The sequence below is a fragment of the Hyaena hyaena genome, unplaced genomic scaffold, assembly GCF_003009895.1.
Source record: "Hyaena hyaena isolate Hyena2069 unplaced genomic scaffold, ASM300989v1 scaffold_81, whole genome shotgun sequence".
Lineage (NCBI taxonomy): Eukaryota > Metazoa > Chordata > Mammalia > Carnivora > Hyaenidae > Hyaena > Hyaena hyaena.
Window position 1 is genome coordinate 2,443,729 of NW_024080714.1, and position 21,098 is coordinate 2,464,826.

The 21,098-nt window shown below is 35.6% G+C and overlaps 1 protein-coding gene across 1 annotated transcript in view; it reads right to left on the reverse strand.

Annotated features, from left to right (window-relative positions):
- SCAF8 (SR-related CTD associated factor 8) overlaps positions 1 to 21,098 on the reverse strand; it is a 95,546-nt gene that overhangs the window by 26,858 nt on the left and 47,590 nt on the right. The window contains 6 exon segments of the mRNA XM_039234106.1: positions 2,739 to 2,856; positions 4,588 to 4,667; positions 5,750 to 5,926; positions 8,712 to 8,842; positions 9,903 to 10,056; positions 11,153 to 11,314. Of these exon segments, the coding sequence (XP_039090037.1) occupies positions 2,739 to 2,856; positions 4,588 to 4,667; positions 5,750 to 5,926; positions 8,712 to 8,842; positions 9,903 to 10,056; positions 11,153 to 11,314 (822 nt within the window).

Genomic DNA, 21,098 nt, shown 5'->3' on the forward strand with positions numbered 1-21,098 from the left:
CCATGAACTGTAACTTACTCAAGAAAACGGCAATCATTCCCCCTTCTGACATGACTATCACTCCCTTCACAATTCAGTCACTCCCTGGAAGGGCTCTGTTTTCAGTGTTTTTCTCTTGTTAAGGACACTAGATCTCAACCTGAATGCAGGTGTGGTCAGGGCTGCAATGAACGTGGTGGAACCAGCAATCCTATTCTTTTCTCTGAGACACCAGAAGAACTTTCAGACCGCCATAATGAGCTCACTGGTAAACAAAATGCTTCCTTTTTCTGCATATTTCACCCTATCTTAAACACACTAAGGCAACTGGTTAGCCAATTACACAATTTATTAAACTGAATGGTTACTCTGTTGATACACTTTCTGATTCTAAATTTGGCATAGGTTTTGAACACTATCCACCTGATGTATTTGAAAAGTTGCTTTTATTCAACTATCCCCTTTCTTTAACACTCGTTTTTGGACAGAAGCTTTTAGGAACATTTACTTCTTTCAAAAGTATCTTATTACTGGGACACCTGGGTGGCTCAGTCAGTTAAGTGGTGGACTTCAGCTCAGGTCATGATCTTGCAGTTTGTGAGTTCGAGCCCCGTGTCAGGCTCTATGCTTGGATTCCGTGTCTCCCTCTCTCTGCCCCTCCCCTGTTCATACCATCTCTCTCTCCCAAAAATAAACATTAAAAAAAAAGAACAAAGGATCTTATTACTGTATCCTTTAAAATTGTGGAGGAAAAAAATAAAATTGTGTAGATAAGGTATAGAGCAATTAACTAAAACCAGAGCTCTATATTTTTTTAACTTGTGATATTCTTCAGACATATCATTCCCTCAGGTTTCTAGTAATTTTCACTTCAATAATTTGGTGCTAATTTTAAGAGTATTACCTTGATTTTACTGCTTCTGCTAAACCTTCTCAAATGAAACTAGATCTAAGACAATCAAAACTGTCACACTTATAGCTGGAAAATCTGTTGTTTGGATAAAGTATCCTTCACTATTATCCCCTGTCTCTTTAACAACTCTTGTAATTTTTTTCTAAAAATTTTTTTAATGTTTTTATTTATTTCTGAGAGAGAGAGAGGGACAGCGTGAGCAGGGGAGGGTCAAAGAGAGAGGGAGATACAGAATCCGAAGCAGGCTCCAGGCTCTGAGCTAGCTGTCAGCACAGAGCCTGACGTGGGGCTCGAACCCAGGAACTGTGAGCTGAAGTCAAACGCTTAACCGACTGAGCCACCCAGGTGCCCCACAACTCTGTGATTTTTTATTACATTACTAATAACCTGTTTCTTTTCCTTGATTTACAACTTGTGTTTTTCTTTAAACAACATCCAAATGTTGTATGTTGTACTCAACCTTTAAGTCCCTGAGTACTCAGGCAGATCTATCTGCCTGACATAAAATACTGCAGAATTCCATTCTCATAATTCCAGGAATAAGATAACCTAGCAAATACCATTAATATCCATTTTATGTTTACTGTTTGCATGAAAAAGACAAGTTCAGATCCCAGCAGTGTCTTAAAGGTTTGCTATCCCTTTAATCTAAAATAACCTTTCCCTTTGGGGTGCCTGGGTGGCTCAGTCAGTTAAGCATCTGACTTTGGCTCAGGCTATTATCTCAGGGTTTGTGGGTTCACGTCTCACATTGGGCTCCACGCTGACAGCTCAGAGCCTGGCGCCTGCTTCAGATTCTGTCTTCCTCTCTCTGCCCCTCCCCTGTGGCACTCTCTTTCTCTCAAAAATAAATGTTAAAAAAAAAAATTTCTTTTTAAGTAACTCTTCTGTCTTTATTCCCACTGTCCTTCACTTGTACCCCTACTGTCACAGGAACTAAAATTCTGCCCTGTGTTCATATTGTATGTACTCCATTTGAGCAGAGATTACTTGAAGCTAGATGCTTTTTTGTTCATCTTGTATATATCACTTGTCTGACAATGCTTCACTCATATTTTAAAAATTTTATTGTATTATTTTAGTGCCAAAAAGTTTTAGGTACAAGGAAAAAGTGTGATGGGGATATTTGAAAACAGTCCTATTCTAAACAGTTTATATTTGTGAGTATTTCTCATCTAGAGCAAAAATAGTCTTTGTAATGAATACTGCTTTTGCCACTTGATGTACTTTATCAATTCCAAGATGTGATTCTTCTTCACATATTATCCCTATAATTTAGAGGATTCTTGTAACTCCATGGGATGTTGTACTCTTAAAGTGATTCAAATTCTTAGCTATACATGAAATAATGGTGCACCTTAAGACTAATCATAACATGATATTAGCTGTATATTTTTGCAATGGATGTTTCATTTCACTAAGGTACAATTTCCTGTAGTGTACAATGGGTGTCAAAAAGCTAACTCACAGCATTAAATGTAATCATGCCTCATAAACATCCTTCCACACAATAAGAGCCTACTTAAAAATAGCAATCTACTTTGCTGTCATCACCATCAACAAAAGCAAAATCATCATGACCTTGTTTGATAGGGAACTGAGTGGAGAGGAAAGCACATGAAGGTAAGTTGTAACATTAAAACACTACCTCTGTTTTCCTCCACCTCTAGTATACCAAGCACATGCATATATCCAGAACACATTCTGATAGCAGAAAACATAAAGGTTCTGAAAAGGCTGATTTTCTTAGTAATGAAGTTGAAGAAAAATCACCATACTTGAGAAGCACCACTTTACAGAATATAGACAGCAATAACTCTAAAGGCCACAAGATGGAGTTATAAACCTTTTGAGGCTGTTGCTGTTCCAGGAGCTGCTGTCTGAGATGTTCAAGGTTTTGCTGCTGTAATTGTTCCGCTATCTGATGAAAAATTGAATTGTTCACAGATTCTGAAACATGAGAACTAGAAGGAAAAAACAAGTGGATATATATTTTAAAAGTCAGTAAAGATAATATGAAAATAACTGAATATTCAACTCCCTCAATGCCAATTAAATGAAACATACTCTACTACACTGTTTACTTTTGAAATATTAAGAGAAAATGGAATACCTCAGAACATTAATATGTTAAAATAGAAAGCTCTCCAATAGTCTTTCAACAGATGGATAACATGTTAAAGATACTCTGATGGAAGATCTGTTATTATGGTCTCACGCTATTAAATACATATAAATTAGTATTTTTTACATTAGAGCTTTTAAGAAAATCTCAATGAAAACACATAAAAATTGTTAAAAGTATTTAAACACTGTCACTTTAACTCCTTCTCTAACTATAAGATAGTGGGAGAAATGGTCTATCAATCAGTACATGTGAAATCTACAATTGTAATTGACCTTAAACTTTATACAACTAATCTGCTTTCTTTAGAAAAGGATTCACATTATTAGATATGTTAACAGAAACAGTATTTAGGTAAGAGGAAATAATAATTTAACTATACTCTGGGAAATTCACACCTGGAATACACCTGGAATTCTGGGTGCCACAAGGTAAGACATGAACAAAAAAGAGGGCATCCCAAAAGGGGCAATCAGGATGGTGAGAAGTCTTGAAACAGTTGAAAAAAAGTGTACTTCATCTGGAGCAAATAAACCTAAGGGGAAGAATGATACCTAACTTCAAATATTGAAAGGCTATGTCTCAAAAGATAATGGAGCAAATTTGTTTCCTTGCTTCAGAATGCGAAACGGATCAGTGTGTGTTAAGTAAATCAAACAAGACTCAGCAACCAAAAATTAATCTCTTCATAGAAGGCATTAAAACATTACATAAACACCTTATTACAAACGTGAAAGGAGATTCTTACATTGTTCAGGACACTGATCTAATGTGATCTCAAATATTTCTCCTCTAACTTTATAATTCACAATCTAAAACATTAGTTTTTAATTCTTTGAGTATCTTTACCAAAAGGATATATTTATATTTTTACATATATAAATGTTTTTAAAACTATTAAACCAATATACAAAATTAATAACCTCTACTTAAAACAGGATTCCCAGAGGTGTTCTCCCCATTCATCACTCCTCCTCCAAACCCCCAATTTTTACACTCCCACTCTCCAACATCCTCTTCCCTACTGGCCTTTTCTCAAACCCACAAGAACCTAGGGCTGCACAGAACTATTTGAGGGGGGAAAAAAAAAACCCACAACCAACAATCTAAATAAAAACATACAATCTGTATCTTTAAAAAAACAAAGTCCTTACAATCCTAATCCTTACTTCTGCTTAGATACACTCCCAGGACATGGCAGACTCCCTACAGTAGCCACTGACTTTAGAAGCAAGCTTCTTTCCTATTACTGAAATATTCTTGCAACTGAATTAAATAATGTAAAGCCTAATACACAGAAAATATCACAACTAGATTTATCAATATCTATCAATTTTCCTATAAAGAATTTTGATATATCCCAAATATTTGCAAAGATCTGAGAGTCAAAATAACAGAGAGAGGCAACAAGACAACAATTCTACCATCTTTCTGTAGTGTGAACACTCAACAGCCTGAACTTATATCCCCATTTATTCACAGTATACTTTGTGGTTCAGAAGGTAATATCCCATCCAATGTCTAAAATAGTAATGGGGAAAGTTTATGATTATAAAGAAAAAATTCTTACAGTTGAGAAGCTGAAATTTCCTTTTTAGGTTCTTCACTATGCTCGGAATCTTCCCCAAAATCGAACCTATCCATCAACTTCTAAGAAGGGGGGGGGGGGGGGGGAAGAAGAGTAAGACAAATTAAAAGGTGCTTCACATAAAAATATGTTACAAATGCTATTCTGAATGTCAATAACATCTCATTAATTTACCTCTACCATTTAATATATAAATGTTTTATATAACCTTATGTTATACTGTAACAAAGCAGTTAACTGAGTGGATCTTTAAAGTACTCTGACATACACTGCCTTATGTAACAAAACAAATCACAACACACTCAATAAATACTAATGCTTTATAGAGGATTGGGATTAAAATAATTAAGTGGCTTCACAATGGAAATAAAGCTTGATTAAAAAAACACCTACAACTATAATCAATGGTATCTATTCCCAGTACATTTCTCTTCTTAGAATGCTCTACTGTCTTTTACATGACCAATTTAAAGGGTTTTTTTTATGTGGTTTAGCTATTTATTTTTAGACTAAGGTGCTAGCTAAAAAAGTCAAGTAACAAAACAAATCAACATTTGTTTTCCTTAAAAAGTATAGTAGTAGCAGCAAAAATAATATGGATAATACTTCCAAGGTATTTTAATTTTCCCATAATTAACAAGACTATTGAGGCTAACACACAATAAATTATACATGAGTGGTTTTCAACTTTAAAACCATTATTCTTTATAGTCAGCATAATATTACAGCATACTGACATAATATTACAGCATACTGACGACTTGTAGAGAAGTGCTCCTTTGAAGTTCCACATTTTGAACCATTACAATTTTAGCAGGTTAAAATTTTAAAACACAGAACATCAAAATTAGTGTATTTGTAACAGTCATAAAAGAAATTAGAAAATTCAGAAAATTATCATTTGTCTCAAAGGTGAAAACACAATTTTACCAACTAGTTATCCTAAGTTAAAAGAGAATATTCTAAATGTTTTAAGTGGAGTTCTTTCAGAAGTCTAAACTTTTTGTAAAATTCCTATCTTACACAGTGCAGTGAATATTGCAATAGTTCCATAATAAAAGGTAATTTACAGAATTACAATCCATATGACAGTACATACAACTGGACACAGCATACAGTGCAGATGTGATAACTTCATTCCCACCTTGCTGAAAGGCACCCCCTGCTCTAGGGGGTTCAGCGTGTTGGCCGCTGCGGCCGCGGCCGTGAGCTGTGCCGTGAGGGCTTGCAGCTGCACCACCAGCCCGGCGTCCAGGGCCTGCAGGATGGACGGCTGAGGCTTCTGCTGCTGTAGCTGTAAAGTTTGTATCAACTGCTGAAGCTGGAAGGTAAAAAAAGAACTTATTACAAACAGATGCTGAGTTTTATTTGTAAGAATACCCACCTAAAAGTTTCAGTCAATAAAAGTCACCATCCTACAGTCTTTGGAAAAAAAAAATATGAACTCAAAACAACAGTTAATTAAAAAAAAAAAATCCTTACTAGGTCTGCCTTGCTTCTGGAAAGTCTGAGAACTTTAAGCCTAATAAAGTGGTCGTATCATAACAGGTAAAGAACTCATCATATACAGACTGACTTTTTTTCACTAAGCTTTTCATTCCTTCTTCAATAAACTCCTTAATCTCTGTAAAAGAACAAGCTACAACAATGCTTCTGTTATCTTTCAGATTTATCATCAGATAACACACTTCCTGAATGCAAAAAAAGCAAGTAAGAAACCTGTCCCTTGGATCAATCTCAAAGAAAGGAAATTAAGTGAATAGTGCCAACAAGTGGTGAAAGCAATTCCCCATTCCCCCATTCAACCAAACTTCTAAAAAGCAGAAACAACAGTTAAGATCCTAAAGATATTTCATAGTTAGATAAACCCTACATATATCTTACAAGTAATTAATACTTTCCTAATCAACATCTAAACCTGAGTTAAATCTGAGTATTGTCACTTGAGAAGAGAAACAAGAAATGTGTAATGTTTATGAGAAAATCAACTTATAGTGGGAAAAGGTACAAGAGTCTTGCAAGATGAAAGTAACTAATTTCAGGCCTATCTAAAACAACGATATTAAGAAACAAACTAGGGTCATTTAGCTATAAATAAACAAATACTACAAGCTACTACTGTGAAAGCAAAGAAAGTGATACCAAAATATACGATAAGTGATTTACTGCACTGAGGAAGCTCCAGAACACACAAGATGGGGGTGGGGGGGGGGAGAAGGAGGAAGAAATGTAGGGAGAGGAGGAAGGGCCAGGAGGAGTTGGGGAAGGGATGGAGTGAAGGGGGTTAAATTCATATTTTCTGCTTTACACAATTTTAACTATTGTTTTTGACATCCCCAGTCTTCCAGATAGCACTGTTATTGTTTGTCAGGTTCAAAGCACTGCAGCATCCTATGTTTCCCTTTACTCAAACTTCATATTCTACTGATCACTGTATTTTCTTAACTTTCTTTGTACTATTTCTTCTGGAAAAATCACTTCTGCCAAAAGTATTTATTTTAACAGGTATCTTTTAAAATGAGAACATTTGCTTTATGAATTATTTTCAAAATATCATTATCATAAAATTAATAATTTGAGAATTTTATCTAACATCCAATTCCGTTTTCCAATTGGTTTTTACATGTTTAAAACTCTAGTGTAGTCCCTCTTTTCTTAGATTGTCCTTTTAGAGTCTACAACCCTGCTATTTTCACATATTCATTACTTTCCTTCCTTTATCATTGTTACCAATACTTGCTATCTCTAGGCTTCTTTCCTCTCTCGTCCATTAAAGTACTGTTCAGATCATGTGACTTCAACATAAAAATCTGTGGCGATTCTACACTGTTGAGCCCTTTTTCAGCCTACCAGGTCCCACATTTAGGTTTACCATTTCAACTTTGTCGTCATTATCTTATATACACAGGCCATCTTATCCTTCAGCCATCTCAACTCTAAAAGATCTTTCATATACCCCGCATTGTTAGGCTCTATACACTATTCACTCATTCTACAAAAATGTACTGAACATCTGCTACCTAAACATTGGAGATACACAAGTGAACAAAACAGACCAAAAAAAAAAAAGCTTGTCCTTATATAGCACACATTCCAGTGGGAAGAGACAGAGAATGAACAAAATAAATTTAGTAAATTATTTAAGTAAATGTAATAGAAGATAGATTATATAATATAATATAATATAATAGACAGGGAGTGCCTGGGTATCACAGTTGGTTAGGTGTCCAACTCTTGATTTAACCTCAGGTCATGATTTCACAGTTTGTGGGATCGAGCCCCATACTGGGCTCTGCACTGACAGTGCAGAGCCTGCTTGGGATTCTTTCTCTCCATGCTCATCCCCTGCTCGTACACATGCTCTCTCTCAAAATAAGTTAAGATAAACTTAAAAAAAGGAAGAAGGTAGGTGAGAGGAAAAAGGATGGGGGTGAAAGCATGTGCAGTTAAGAATGTACAGTTTTAAATAACTTTTTGAAGGACTTACTGAGGTGACATTTAAACAAAAACTTACACTTGGCTTAAACCTTATGAATACCTGGAAAAAGAGTTTGGGGGATTTTATTGCACAGATCATAATTAATTTGGTTTTTAAAGGTCAAGTAAAAAAAAAAAAAGGCTATGCTAAGAATGAGCTATCTTCAAATCCTACCATGACTAGTTCCATTTCAAGTCTTACTTCAAATGCCACTTCTCAAAAACATCTTCTCTTGGCTTGGCTACTCTTCCTAATTTTGACCCTTTCTCCAAACCTAGTCATTCTAAAAATTCACTGTTTTAACTTATGTGTCACTATCACAAGTTTTATGCTTTTTTCTTATTTGTCTCCCCTAAGAAAGACTCCTTTCCCCTGTCTTGGCACTGGAGTAACAACAGCATCTAATAATGTTTGGCACAAACTATGTGCTAAATCAATACTGTAGCGTGAAATACATTTTTTTATAAAACAGCACATAAAACAATGCATTACTAAGTTTTTAAAAAAGCAAGTTACAGAGCACTAAAATGACCTCATTTTTACAAAATAAGAAAACACATATTCTTTAGGTGGTACATTATGAAAATGAGGTCTAAATCATTGTCCACGTAACAAAAAAACTGCTCACCTGCTGGCCTTGAGGACTCTGTAAGATCTGAGCTACCGCAGCAAGTGTATCTGTATTCGTTATCTGAGATACCCACGGGTCGGGCAGACCCTGGACCACATTGGCTGGAGTAACAGGTGTCACAGGAGTTCCTTTTAAAAAAAGACATCACACCCACCCAAACAAATATGTAAAGTAAATAAATAAGACTTGAAAAGGTAGAGAGATTTGTTTTGTCACTTTTATAAAATATATACTAACTTAAACAAATGTTTTTATTATACAATTACAGAATTAGGTAGGGTTGGAAAAAAATACCAAAAGGATCTGTCCATACGTGTCCTCATTAACTAAGCTACTACTTAAAAGAGCCTACAATGCTTACAAGGCATTAAAAATCTTACTACAGAAGATTCATGACATGAGAAAATATTCAAAATATAATTTAAAAAGTTATAAAATAGCACATATAATGTAAAGCTATTTTTGTTTAAAATGGATATATATGGGGATGCCTTGGTGGCTCAGTCAGTTAAAGTGTCCAACTCTTGGTTTCGGCTCAGGTCCTGATCTCATGGGCCATACTGGGCTCTGCACTGACAGCACAAAGGCTGCTTGAGATTCTCTCTCTCCCTCTCTCTGCTCCTCCTCCAGTTGCTCTGTCTCTCTCTCAAAATAAATAAACGTAAAAAACAATGGAGGCATAGATATATAGACACACAACAAAAACTAAATATATATCAAACGTTAAATGATGATAACAAATTTTAAACGTCATTCAAATATACTTCCAAAAACAGGATTTTGACATTTAATTACTAAAGCATTCTTGGCTCCATTAAATAAGTTTTTCAGGGTTCCTTATAAATATTAAGTTCCCCTACTACACTGGTTAGGTTAATTAGGTTAATTACTGGTTACTTAATCAGGTTAATTTACATGCAAGTTTAAAAGACTACAGACAGTCTAAACCAGGAAAAGATCTAAGTGACAAACCAATTCCCCAAAGTTCATTATATTTATGTCTGTAGGGATTTAAAAGTGTGGCTTTTTAATTTTTAGAAAAGAATTACACACAAATATAAAATCTGAGTTTATTTTTCCTTCAAATCACATATCCTTTCAATTATCTAATGCTAGAGAAGTATGAATAACCACCTGAAAACCAGGAATAGAATACTTAGAAAACAAATCTCGACAGGAGTAACCTACCGGGGGTGTTGCTCATGGCAGCAGTAGTACTGGCCAACACAGGGGTGACGACCGGGGGAGGGATCCCTGCGGCCATATCCAGAAGAGGCTGAATAATCTCACTCTTAAACACATTATTCTTCTGCCATAAGTTTAATACTCTCACTATTTTACTCTAGAGGAAAAAAAAACAAAAAACAAAACAAATGACATTTTAATTTTTTGCTTTCAAAACTTAGCACAGTCATTTCAGAGATCATGCGAGCAGTGCATGGGAGGACTGATTCAAATACTTCTATAAGACTTTCCACCTCTGAAATCATGTTTCTGTAATTTTGCATTTGCTTATCTTAACACATGAAAAACCCCATTCATCTGTATAGATACACAAGGTAAATAAACGAAAGCTGCATTTAGCAAAGGCAAGAACGGCAACTAGGTTTCAGCTTGTCTGTGAGGCCTCAGGAGATGGATGGTTTCGGCTGGACACTGTGTTAAGGGCTGCTGAGATGATCAGGATTCATCTCAGCACCGAAGCTGTATTTATAGGTCACTTTAACTTTATCTTTTAAACAAATAACAAACTTTAGGCCAAAGTTCTTATCTTACATGACTTTTTAAAACTTTAATGCTGTAATCAACCTATCAGAAGGGTATACTAAATTTCCAAATCAGCATCCAAAATAATATCTTTGAACACACATCAACTTTTTTATTTTCTTTCAGGTTCCAAACCTTCCTTTCATGTGGTATGGAACATATATTCACTCAGATCAGTGGACTTAGCAGTATGGTTTCTGACACTGATGAAACTCCACTATAACAAAAGAATCTAAATGCAGTTCTTTTCTATAATCTGATAGGCACGTAATAGGTGCCTATCAACTCAGGTCAAATATCAAAATACTGAATTAGTTTTCTGTGAGAATAAATAAGCTTTTAGTGTAATTCCAAAAGCTTCTTATAGCCGGTTTGACACCAACCAATTGCTTCAGTAAGTTAAAAAGAAGCAACATCAACTACATCTCTCCATTTTTAAGAAGATTCTAAGAACCTCAGAACATAGAGTATATAAGAACTAAATATTAGAATTCAGAATTACTTAAAGGGTAACAAAATCATAAAGTAAGAAAATCCAGAGTCTCATTAAGACCAAAAGCTAATGTATTGACTAAAAAAAAAAAAAAAAAAAAAAAAAAAAAAAAAAAAAAAAAAAAAAAAAAAAAAAAAAAAAAAAAAAAAAAAAAAAAAAAAAAAAAAAGGCAGCTTACCTTGTCATCCCCAGGGCAACGATATAAATTCTGGAAAGTGCTAATGATGTTATTACTAAATCTGGGTGCAAACACGTCCTTTTCTTGACCAAACTGATGTCGAGATTGTCGTACAATAGAGTCAATAACATAAAGTCCAGGTACCTTGTATTCTGGTTTACACTGATAGAAAAAACAAGAGTAGGAAGGGAAGGAATAAAAAGGTAACATTCATTAAAATCCTATACAAGTACAAAAACAATGCCTATGTAGACATAACAAATATTCAGATATTGACTATTCCACACCATCTGTCTCTAGAATAGCATTTTAAACAATCTACTTTGGCTACTCCAGACACCCAGTTCAACTGCCTATCACCTAAGTTCTAAAATAGTACTGCATAACTGGCTTGGATGACAAATAAAAGGATAAGTAAGGCATGGTTATAAAATTTTTTTGTTTAATCATTTTGAAAAGCCACGAGGAAGGAAGCAGCAAATTTAGGAAAGAGCTCTAGAAAAAAGCATGGTTAACATGCATTAGACTTCATCTGAAATGTGTAAAAAAAGGGGTTTCTGTACTAATGAAGGAACAAATAACAAGGCAAGCTATAACACTAAATACACCAACCCTAAAGTCTCAAAGTCTTCTCAAACATCACACCTATAAGAAACAAACTACCATTATGATTACAGGAATCTATCCTATAAAAATAATAAATAATAATAAATATTTCTCAACATTCTTATCCATCACCCAAACTGAGAAATATAATCCTCCTACTTTCTTGCCACAAGCTTTTCTAGTCTATCTGGTTAGGTGAGCACAATGAAGAATCTTTTTACTATTAAGCTTACTGCTCCTGGTTTGTCACCATATCCAGAAGCATAAGAAAACCTGCTTCCCCAGCATACGTTACATAACATGGAATCATGGCTGCAAAAATCAGGTTCAACTTTCAGGTGTAATTAGGTAAGTAGTTCACCTAAAGTAACTTCCTGGCAATCATATATGGCACTAAAGTACAATTACATTATTGAAAAATCCTTGGAAACTCAAGTACCAGTAAGAAAAGCATCCTCAATCCACCCCCAACACTCACTCACACACACACACACATTTCTAATAGCATTTTCAGTGCAATGAGTGATTTCATTCTGCAAAAAGACAAGATGGTGCTTCATTTGTTCCCTCAAATATTTTTTCTTAACTTAATTATTCTGAGAGAGACAGAGATAGCATGAGTAGGGGAGGGGCAGAGAGACAGGGAGAAAGGGGGAGAGACAGAGAGAGAGAAAGGGGGAGAGACAGAGAGAGAGAGAAAGAGAGAGAGGGAGGGAGGGAGGGGGAGAGAGAGAGAGAGAGAGGGAGAGAGAGAGAGGGAGGGAGGGAGGGGGAGAGAGAGAGAGAGGGAGAGAGAGGGAGAGAGAATGAGAACAAGCAGGCTCACACCATCAGCACAAAGATCGATGTGGGGCTCAAACTCACGAAACCGTGAGATCATGACCCGAGCCAAAACCAAGAGCTGGACACTTAACCAACTGAGCCACCCAGGCACCCCTTTTCAAGAACACGTTAAGAACCTTATCCTTAAGGTCTTATTTAGTCAAGAAAATGAGGAGCCCTTTAGCACCAATTAACAAGTACCTATTGCAACATTCTAACTGTTAAGAACTTGAAATAGTTCATAGAAGAGCAAAATGTTGGTGTTTGGATACTGAAGTTTTAAGTTTAACCTACCTAAAGACTTAAAATATCTGCTCTGTTGAAAGTTAAGGTTTTTGAAAGTAAGAAATAGTTATCCCTCACGTTCCAAAAACATTGAGCTTATTTGTCCTTCAGTTCATGTATCTGGCCAAGGCTATTTACCTGATTACCATATATTCAAATAAACTGCAATCTAACCAAGCAAGTAACATATCTTAGTAAAGAGAAGAAAACCTTAAAATTTAATGAAAACCATGATATCCATTTTCTTAAAATGTATCTATTCCCTAAAGCCACAAATACAGAGAAGTGATTAATAAAATATTTTATTGGCATTTTAATTTTCCTAAAGACAAAATAATCTGACATATATTACTTCATATAAATAACTACCCTGGGAGTAAATCTGAACAGAATTTAGAAGTTGCTCATAAGAGCTTCAGAAATTAATACTGAATGGTAAGTAATAAATGTACTAAATTTTTTAAAAACGCATCTTTTTCTTTGATTTGTAACAAAAGCTCAGATTACAAACTCATAACACGGAAGAATCATGAATGCGTAAGACAATAAAAGGCCCATTCTGGCCTACTGTGAAGATTCCAACGCTTCGAAAATATATTAACAGTTTAGTGGTAAGCATTTCTTCATCCACAGTATCTTTAGATATACTATATATTATGATGTTGTGGGCCAGATTTTGTTCACTTGCAGATTAGGCCCTTTTAGTCACATAAAAAGACAAAAAAAAAAATTCTTAAGTATGACTCAATGCTTAAAACAACTAGAAACCTAAGGAAAAATTTTAAAAAACAACATTGAAAAGTTTTTTCAATTTCCTCTTCAAGTTTTATGAGTACTGAAAATGTAGTAATTCCTAAGACTTTCCACTGGTATGAGAAATTTTTACTCTTTAAATAGTAAGTATAAACTTATGTCACATTTAGTTTCCAGATATAAAGTTTTCAAATGGCATTCTAGTAATTTCTAATTTCTTGTGCTGCAGAAATAGCCCTTTTGAAAGGGAAAGACTGTAACACAGGAGAATGCACCTTAGAACATATTTTGTGATTTTCATTATAATGTTATCTAAGCTATTATGTGAATATAATAGCTAAGTTAAGGTTAAGGTTTTCTGACAAAAAAAAAAAAAAAAGACCTCTCTAGGTGACTTGGATCACATACTTTGCAATCTATGAACTAATACACAATCTAATGATTCATTAGACTGAGACTGTGATCAACATGGCAGAGCAGTATGGAAACCCTCAGCTTGTCTCCTTCTTGAAACACAGCTAGATCAGCACTATATAACACGTATAACACATATAACTATATAACACATAAACACGCATTTATATGACAAATTTATGTTGTCACTTTCAGCTACTGTAAGTTAACATTAAAGGAAACAAAGCTAGAATTGTAAAACTAGGAGCATGTGGCTGTGCTTGCAAAGCACTGAATGATGCTGACAAAAAAGCATGAAATAAAAGGCTGGTCCCAGGACAGTCATACCTGATACTACATGAGTTCTCAAAGTGAATACTAGAGAAAAAGCATCTCCTCTTTCTGTCAGAGGGTGGAGAAAAGGAACCATTTTGAGACAGTCAGCAGCACTCTGTTCTCAAGAAGTTATGTGCTCAGGAGAAACTATTTAACTAGAGTCTCACTGACCTGGAGGAAGAATACCCAACTCCAGCCTACTACAGCCATCCTGTCCTAAGAAGAATTAAGAAAAACTGAGAAGCATGTGTTAAGTCTATGGTCCAGAAGTACAGACTCTATAAAAAATCTACAACTAACATCATACTCATCATAGTCATTCTAAAAGTTTTCCCACTAAGACCAAGTATGGATGATAACTAGGTATGGATGCCCTCTCTGACCACTGCTTTTCAATATGATACTGGAAGTCCTAGCTAATGCAATTAAGACAAGAAAAAGAAACAAAGGCTACACAAACTGGGAAGGAAGATTCAACAAAATTAAACATATATTATTGGGCCTACAAGATCTTCACTGCTAACTGTGAACCAATCTACATATTACTTAATGAAATAACACAATTACATAACTTAAATTGGAGACACAAAATAAGTGGAAAGAATAAGTGGTATTTTCTTTTACACGGTAAACATATTACTTTTCTGTCATTTTTGAGATTTCTGATGATTCAAGTTTTCTCAAATGTGTGTAACCTCAGAAATTCCACAATAGCAATCCTATTTCCACAACACCTAAGCTGGAAAGGATAATAGGGAATCACTAATTCCTTTTCTCTTTATAATCAGAGAGCCTCAGTCACCCAAGTAAAGAAGCAAGAGACAGACAAAGGCTTTGTTCTTCACTGACATAAAGGGTCACTGCACAACTATAGAAGGTAGATGACAAGAAAAAAAAATTATCCCATTTCCTGATGAAGCAAACCTAAACAAATCCCAATTTAATACACAACTTAGCAAAATATTTCAGATTAAACTAGCTATGATAATACTGAATCTGAAGGAAAGTAACAGTAGCCATAAAGCAACCTATTTTTCAGTTTTGGTGACAATATACATTTCACTCTCTGACTATAGTCAGATTATAGAATATTCAATCTCTTTGACGAGTCTTTAAAAGTCTAAAAAACATTCTGATTAACAAGACTTAATGCTGGTTGGAATTTAACTCCTTGAGTAAAGGTGATATGAGGGTAACATCTTTCAAAAATAACCTTGAACGAAGATTCATTAGATTGCGATTGCAATCAAGATGGAAGAGCAGCATGGAGACCCTCAGCTTGTCTCCTTCCTGAAATGTAGCTACATCAGCACCAAACCATTTTGCACACCTAGGAAATTGATCTGAGGATTAACACAACAATCTGCACAACTTGGAGCCACAGACCTCAGAAGGTATGAGGACAGAGAGGTGATCTGGGGGAGAGAAAAGCCACCGACAGTAGGGAGCTATTTTTGTGGAGAAAGGACAGAGAAAGGGGGAAAGTGTGGCACACTGGGAGTGTACAGGAAAAACACTCCCCTGAAAGTGGCTGGAGAGAAAGAGAGAAAAAGAATGAAAACACTCGCAGGGGACTGAACAAAACAAAACAAAAAAAAAAAAACCTGTTCCCCAAAACCACTGACGGGAAGAAAGGAGAGGGTTTCAATACCACCAGGATTCTATAAACAGTGGAGTGCAGAGTCTGAAGTTCTAGAGCTCAGTGCCTGGTGCTGTTCTGGAGAAGAATAGGGCAAATCCCCAGAAGCAGGCAGCAGGGTCTGAGGGGCCCATGGGCCACACGGGGAGAAACATTTCCTCTGTCTGCGATGCATTTGGTAGAGGACATATGGCCTCCCCACAGGCAAAGGTCCCAGCTGACCCTGGAGAACAGCCACATTTGCTGATACTGGGACAGATGCCAAAGTGCGGTGAAACCTGGCACCAGCTGTGTGCTGTGATTTGCCGTAATTTCTGAACCTATGCTGATGCGCAACTGCACAAACATTTGCTGGGTCAAGCCAGGACCCAGCCATTCTTCAACGAGGCCCTCCCCCAGAGAGTCAGTGCAGGTCCAAGCCATGGGGGTCTCTGAAGTGTGGGGTTTTGAAATACAATCCCATCTGAGATAGAACTGGAGAGAGGTACCACCTGGCAGAGAGACAGCTTGGACATGGACAGGGTACAGGCAGGGAATGGACGGAGGCCAGAGACAAAGGAGGAGTGCTTGATCGCTGATCAGTGAGAGCTCTAAGTTCCTGTGCCAGAAACTAGGTAGCTGGGTAAAGCCATTTCTACTGCTCCTGCAAAACGTGCACCACACTGATCTACATCACTAAGCTAAGTAGCACCACCTAGTGGAGAACAGAGCCATTGCACCAAGCCCCACTCACTGCTCCCTCCAAGTACATCCCCTAGAAGACCAACACAAGTCCCTCTACCTATTTAGTGCACAGACCATAGAGGGCTTCGGTTTCAGTTCTAGGGTAAACTGAATGTACTTTCATTCGGGTTTCATTCTGTTTGCGGGTTCATTTATTCTTTCTTTTTTCTTTTTTTCGCTACTCTTTTTGTTTTCTTTTTTTTTTCCTTTCTTTTTCTTGGATACAGAAGGAAAAAATTTTATTTTTCTTTTTTTAACTTTCTATTTAAATTACTTTTTACTTTATTTTTTAATTTGTTATTCTATTTTCTATTTCAATTTACTCTATTTTATTATATATATTAATTTAGATTCTTTTTTTTACCATTTGTTTCTTTTCTTTCCCTTTTTTCTCTATTCTATCGAGCTTCTTTCAACAAGCAGACCAAAACACACCTAGGATATAGCTTCCTTTGATTTTTTTCCTTGTCTTTTTTATTTTAATAGTATTTTCTTAATTTTTTTATTCTTCCAAAATGCAAAGCGAAGGAATTCACCCCAAAAGAAAGAACAGGAAGAAACGGCAGCCAGTGGCTTAACATAGCTACAAGCAAGAAGTGTGAACTAGAATTCAGAATCACAATTAATAGGAATACCAGCTGCGGTTGGAAAAAAAAAAAAAAGAATCCCTTTCTGCAAAGATAAAAGAAGTAAAATCTAGTTAGGACGGAATTAAAAAAGGTATAACCGAGATGCAATCTCAAATAGACACCATGATGGCAAGGATGGATGAAGCAGAGCAGCATATTAGTGATCTAGAAGATAAACTATGGAGAATAATGAAACAGGAAAAGAGGGAAACAAAGACAAATGAGCATGATACCAGACTTAAGAGAACTCAGTGACTTTTTAAAAAGGAATAACATCTGAATCATGGGAGTCTCCGAAGATGAAGAGAGAGAAAAAGGACAGATGGTTCATGTCAGCAAATTATAGCAGAAAACTTTCCTAAACTAGGAAAGGACACGGACATCAAAATCCAAGAAGCATAGAGAACTCCCATTAGATTCAACAAAAACTGACTATCACCAAGGCATATCATAGTCAAATTCACAAAATGCACAGACAAAGAATTTTGAAAGCAGCAAGGGGGAAAATAGTCCTTAACTTATAAGGGAAGCCTAATCAGATTCACAGCAGACCTATCCAGACACTTGGCAGACCAAAAGGAGTGGCAAGATATATTCAATGTGCTGAATTGGAAAAATATGAAGCCAAGAATTCTTAATCCAGCAAGGCTGTTATTCAAAATAGAAAGGGAAATAAGGAGTTTCCCAGACAAACAAAAACTAGAGGAGTTGATGACCACTAAACCAGGCCTGCAAGAAATTTTAAGGAGAATTCTTTGAGTGGAGAATAGACAAAACAAAACAAAAAAGACCCAAAGCAACAAAGACTAGAAAGGACCAGAGACCACCACCAAGTCTATAGGCAACAAAATGCCAACTAAACGCTCCAATCAAAATACACAGGGTATCAAAATGCATAAAAAAGTAAGACTCATCTATATGCTGCTTACAAGAGACCCATTTAATACCTAAGACACCTCCATATTGAAAGTAAGAGGATCTATCATCCCAAAAGTCATCAAAAGAAAGCTGCAGTAACTATGCTTATATCAAACAAGATTTTAAAATAAAGACTAATGACAGATGAAGGGCATTATATCATAATTAAGGGGTCTATCTACCAAGAAGAGCTAACAAGTGTAAACATTTATGCCCCCAATGTGAAAAAAACAAAATATGTAACTCAATTAATCACAAATATAAAGAAACTCAATGACAATAATACCACAGTAGTAGGAGACTTCAATAGCCTACTTACAGCAATGGACAGATTATCTAAGCAGAAAATCAACAAGGAAACAATGGCTTTGAGTGACACACTGGACTGGATGGACTTAACAGATATATTCAGAGCATTTCATCCTAAAGCAGCAGAATACACATTTTTCTCGAGTGCATATGGAACAATCTCCAGAACAGATCACACACTGGGACACAAATCAGCCCTCAACAAGTACAAAAAGATAGAGATTGTACCTTGCATATTTTCACACCACACCACTATGAAACTCGAAATCAACCACAAGAAAAAATCTGGAAACACCATGAATACTTCGAGATTAAAGAACACCCTAGTGAAGAATGAATGGTTTAACCAAGAGATGAAAGAGGAGATTTAAAAATATACTGAAGCCAATGAAAATAATGAAAATGAAAACACGACAGCCCAAAACCTTTGGGATGCAGCAAAGGTAGTCATAAGTGGGAAATATATAGCAACCCAGGCCTTCCTAAAGGAGAATGAAAGATCTCAAATTCACAACCTAAACTTACACCTATAAGAACTGGAAAAAGAACAACAAATAAAGCCCCAAACCAGCAGAAAAAAAGAAAATAGTAAAGATAAGAGACGAAATCAATGATACTGAAATTAAAATAACAGTAGAACAGATCAATAAAACCAAGAGTTGCTTCTTTGAAAGAATTAATGAAATTCATAATCCCCTAGCCAGACTTATCAATAAGAAAAAGGAAATGAAGCAAATAAATAAAAATCATGAATGAAACAGGAGAGATGACAACCAACACCACAGAAATACAAACAATAAGAGACTATTAACAGCAATTTATATACCAATAAATTACATAATCTGGAAGAAACTGACAAATTCCTAGAAACATATAAAACTACCAAAACTGAAATATTCTTCCTAGAAAATATTCCTAGAAAATTTGAACAGGCTCATAACCAGTAAAGAAATTGAATCAGTAATCAAAAATATCCCAACAAACAAGAGTCCAGGGCTAGATACCTTTCCAGGGGAATTCTACCATTTAAAGAGTTAGCATCTATTCTTTTGAAGCTATTCCAAAAATTAGAAATAGAAAAAAAATTTCCAAAGTCATTTTACGAGACCAGCATTACCTTGATTCCAAAACCAGACAAAGACCCCACTAAAAAGAAGAACCCCAGACCAATATCCCTGATGAAAAGAGAAGCAAAAATTCTCAACAAGATACAAGCAAACCGGATCCAACAATACATTAAAAGAATTATTCACCACAATCAAGAAGGATTTATTCCTGGGATGCAGGACTGGTTCAATATCTGCAAACCAATCAATGGGATACATCACATTAATAAAAGAAAAAATAAACCGCATGATGCTCTCAATAGATGCAGAAAAAGCACTTGACAAAATACAGCATCCCTTGTTGATAAAAACCCTCAAGAAAGTAGGGATAGAAGGATCATACCTCAAGATCATAAAAGCCATATACGAAAGACCTACCACTAATATTATCCTTAATGGGGAAAAACAGAGCTTTCCCCCTAAGGTCGGGAACATGACAAAGATAACCACTCTCAACACTGTTATTCAACATAGTGTTGGAAGTCCTAGCCTCAGCAATCAGAAAACATAAAGAAATAAAAGGTATCCAATTCGACAAGAAGGAAATCAAACGTTCATTCTTCACAGATAACATGATACTCTATGTGACAAGAAGGAAATCAAACGTTCACTCTTCACAGATAAAATGATACTCTATGTGGAAAACCCAAAAGACTCCACCAAAAAACTGCTAGAACTGACACATGAATTCAGCAAAGCCGCAGGATATAAAATCAATATACAGAAATTGGTTGCATTTCTATATACCAATAATGAAGCAGAAAGAGAAATCAAGGAATTGATCCCATTTATAATTACACCAAAAAAACATAAAATATCTAGGAATAAACCTAACCAAGAGGTGAAAAATCTATACACTGAAAACTATAGGAAGCTTATGAAAGAAATTGAAGACACACAAAAAATGGAAAAACATTCCATGTTCATGGACTGGAAGAACAAATATTGTTAAAATGTTGATACTACCCAAAGCAGTCTACATATTCAATGCAATCTCTATCAAAATAACACCAGCATTCTTCACCGAGTTAGAACAAATAATCCTAAAATTTGTATGGAAGCAGAAAAGACGCTAAATAGCCAAGATAATCCTGAAAAAAACCCAAAACTGGAGGCATCACAATTCTGGACTTCAAGCTGTATTACAAAGCTGTAATCATCAAGGTAGTATGGTAATGGCACAAAAACAGACACATAGATCGGTGGAACAGAATAGAGAACCCAGAAGTGGACCCACAAACATGGCCAACTAATCTTTGACAAAGCAGAAAAGATTACCCAAATCTCTGGAAAAGAGACAGTCTTTAGTAAATGGTATTGGGAAAACTGAACAGCGACATGCAGAATAATGAACCTGGACCACTTTCTTACAACATACACAAAAATAAACTCAAAATAGATGGAAGACCTAAACATAAAACAGGAAG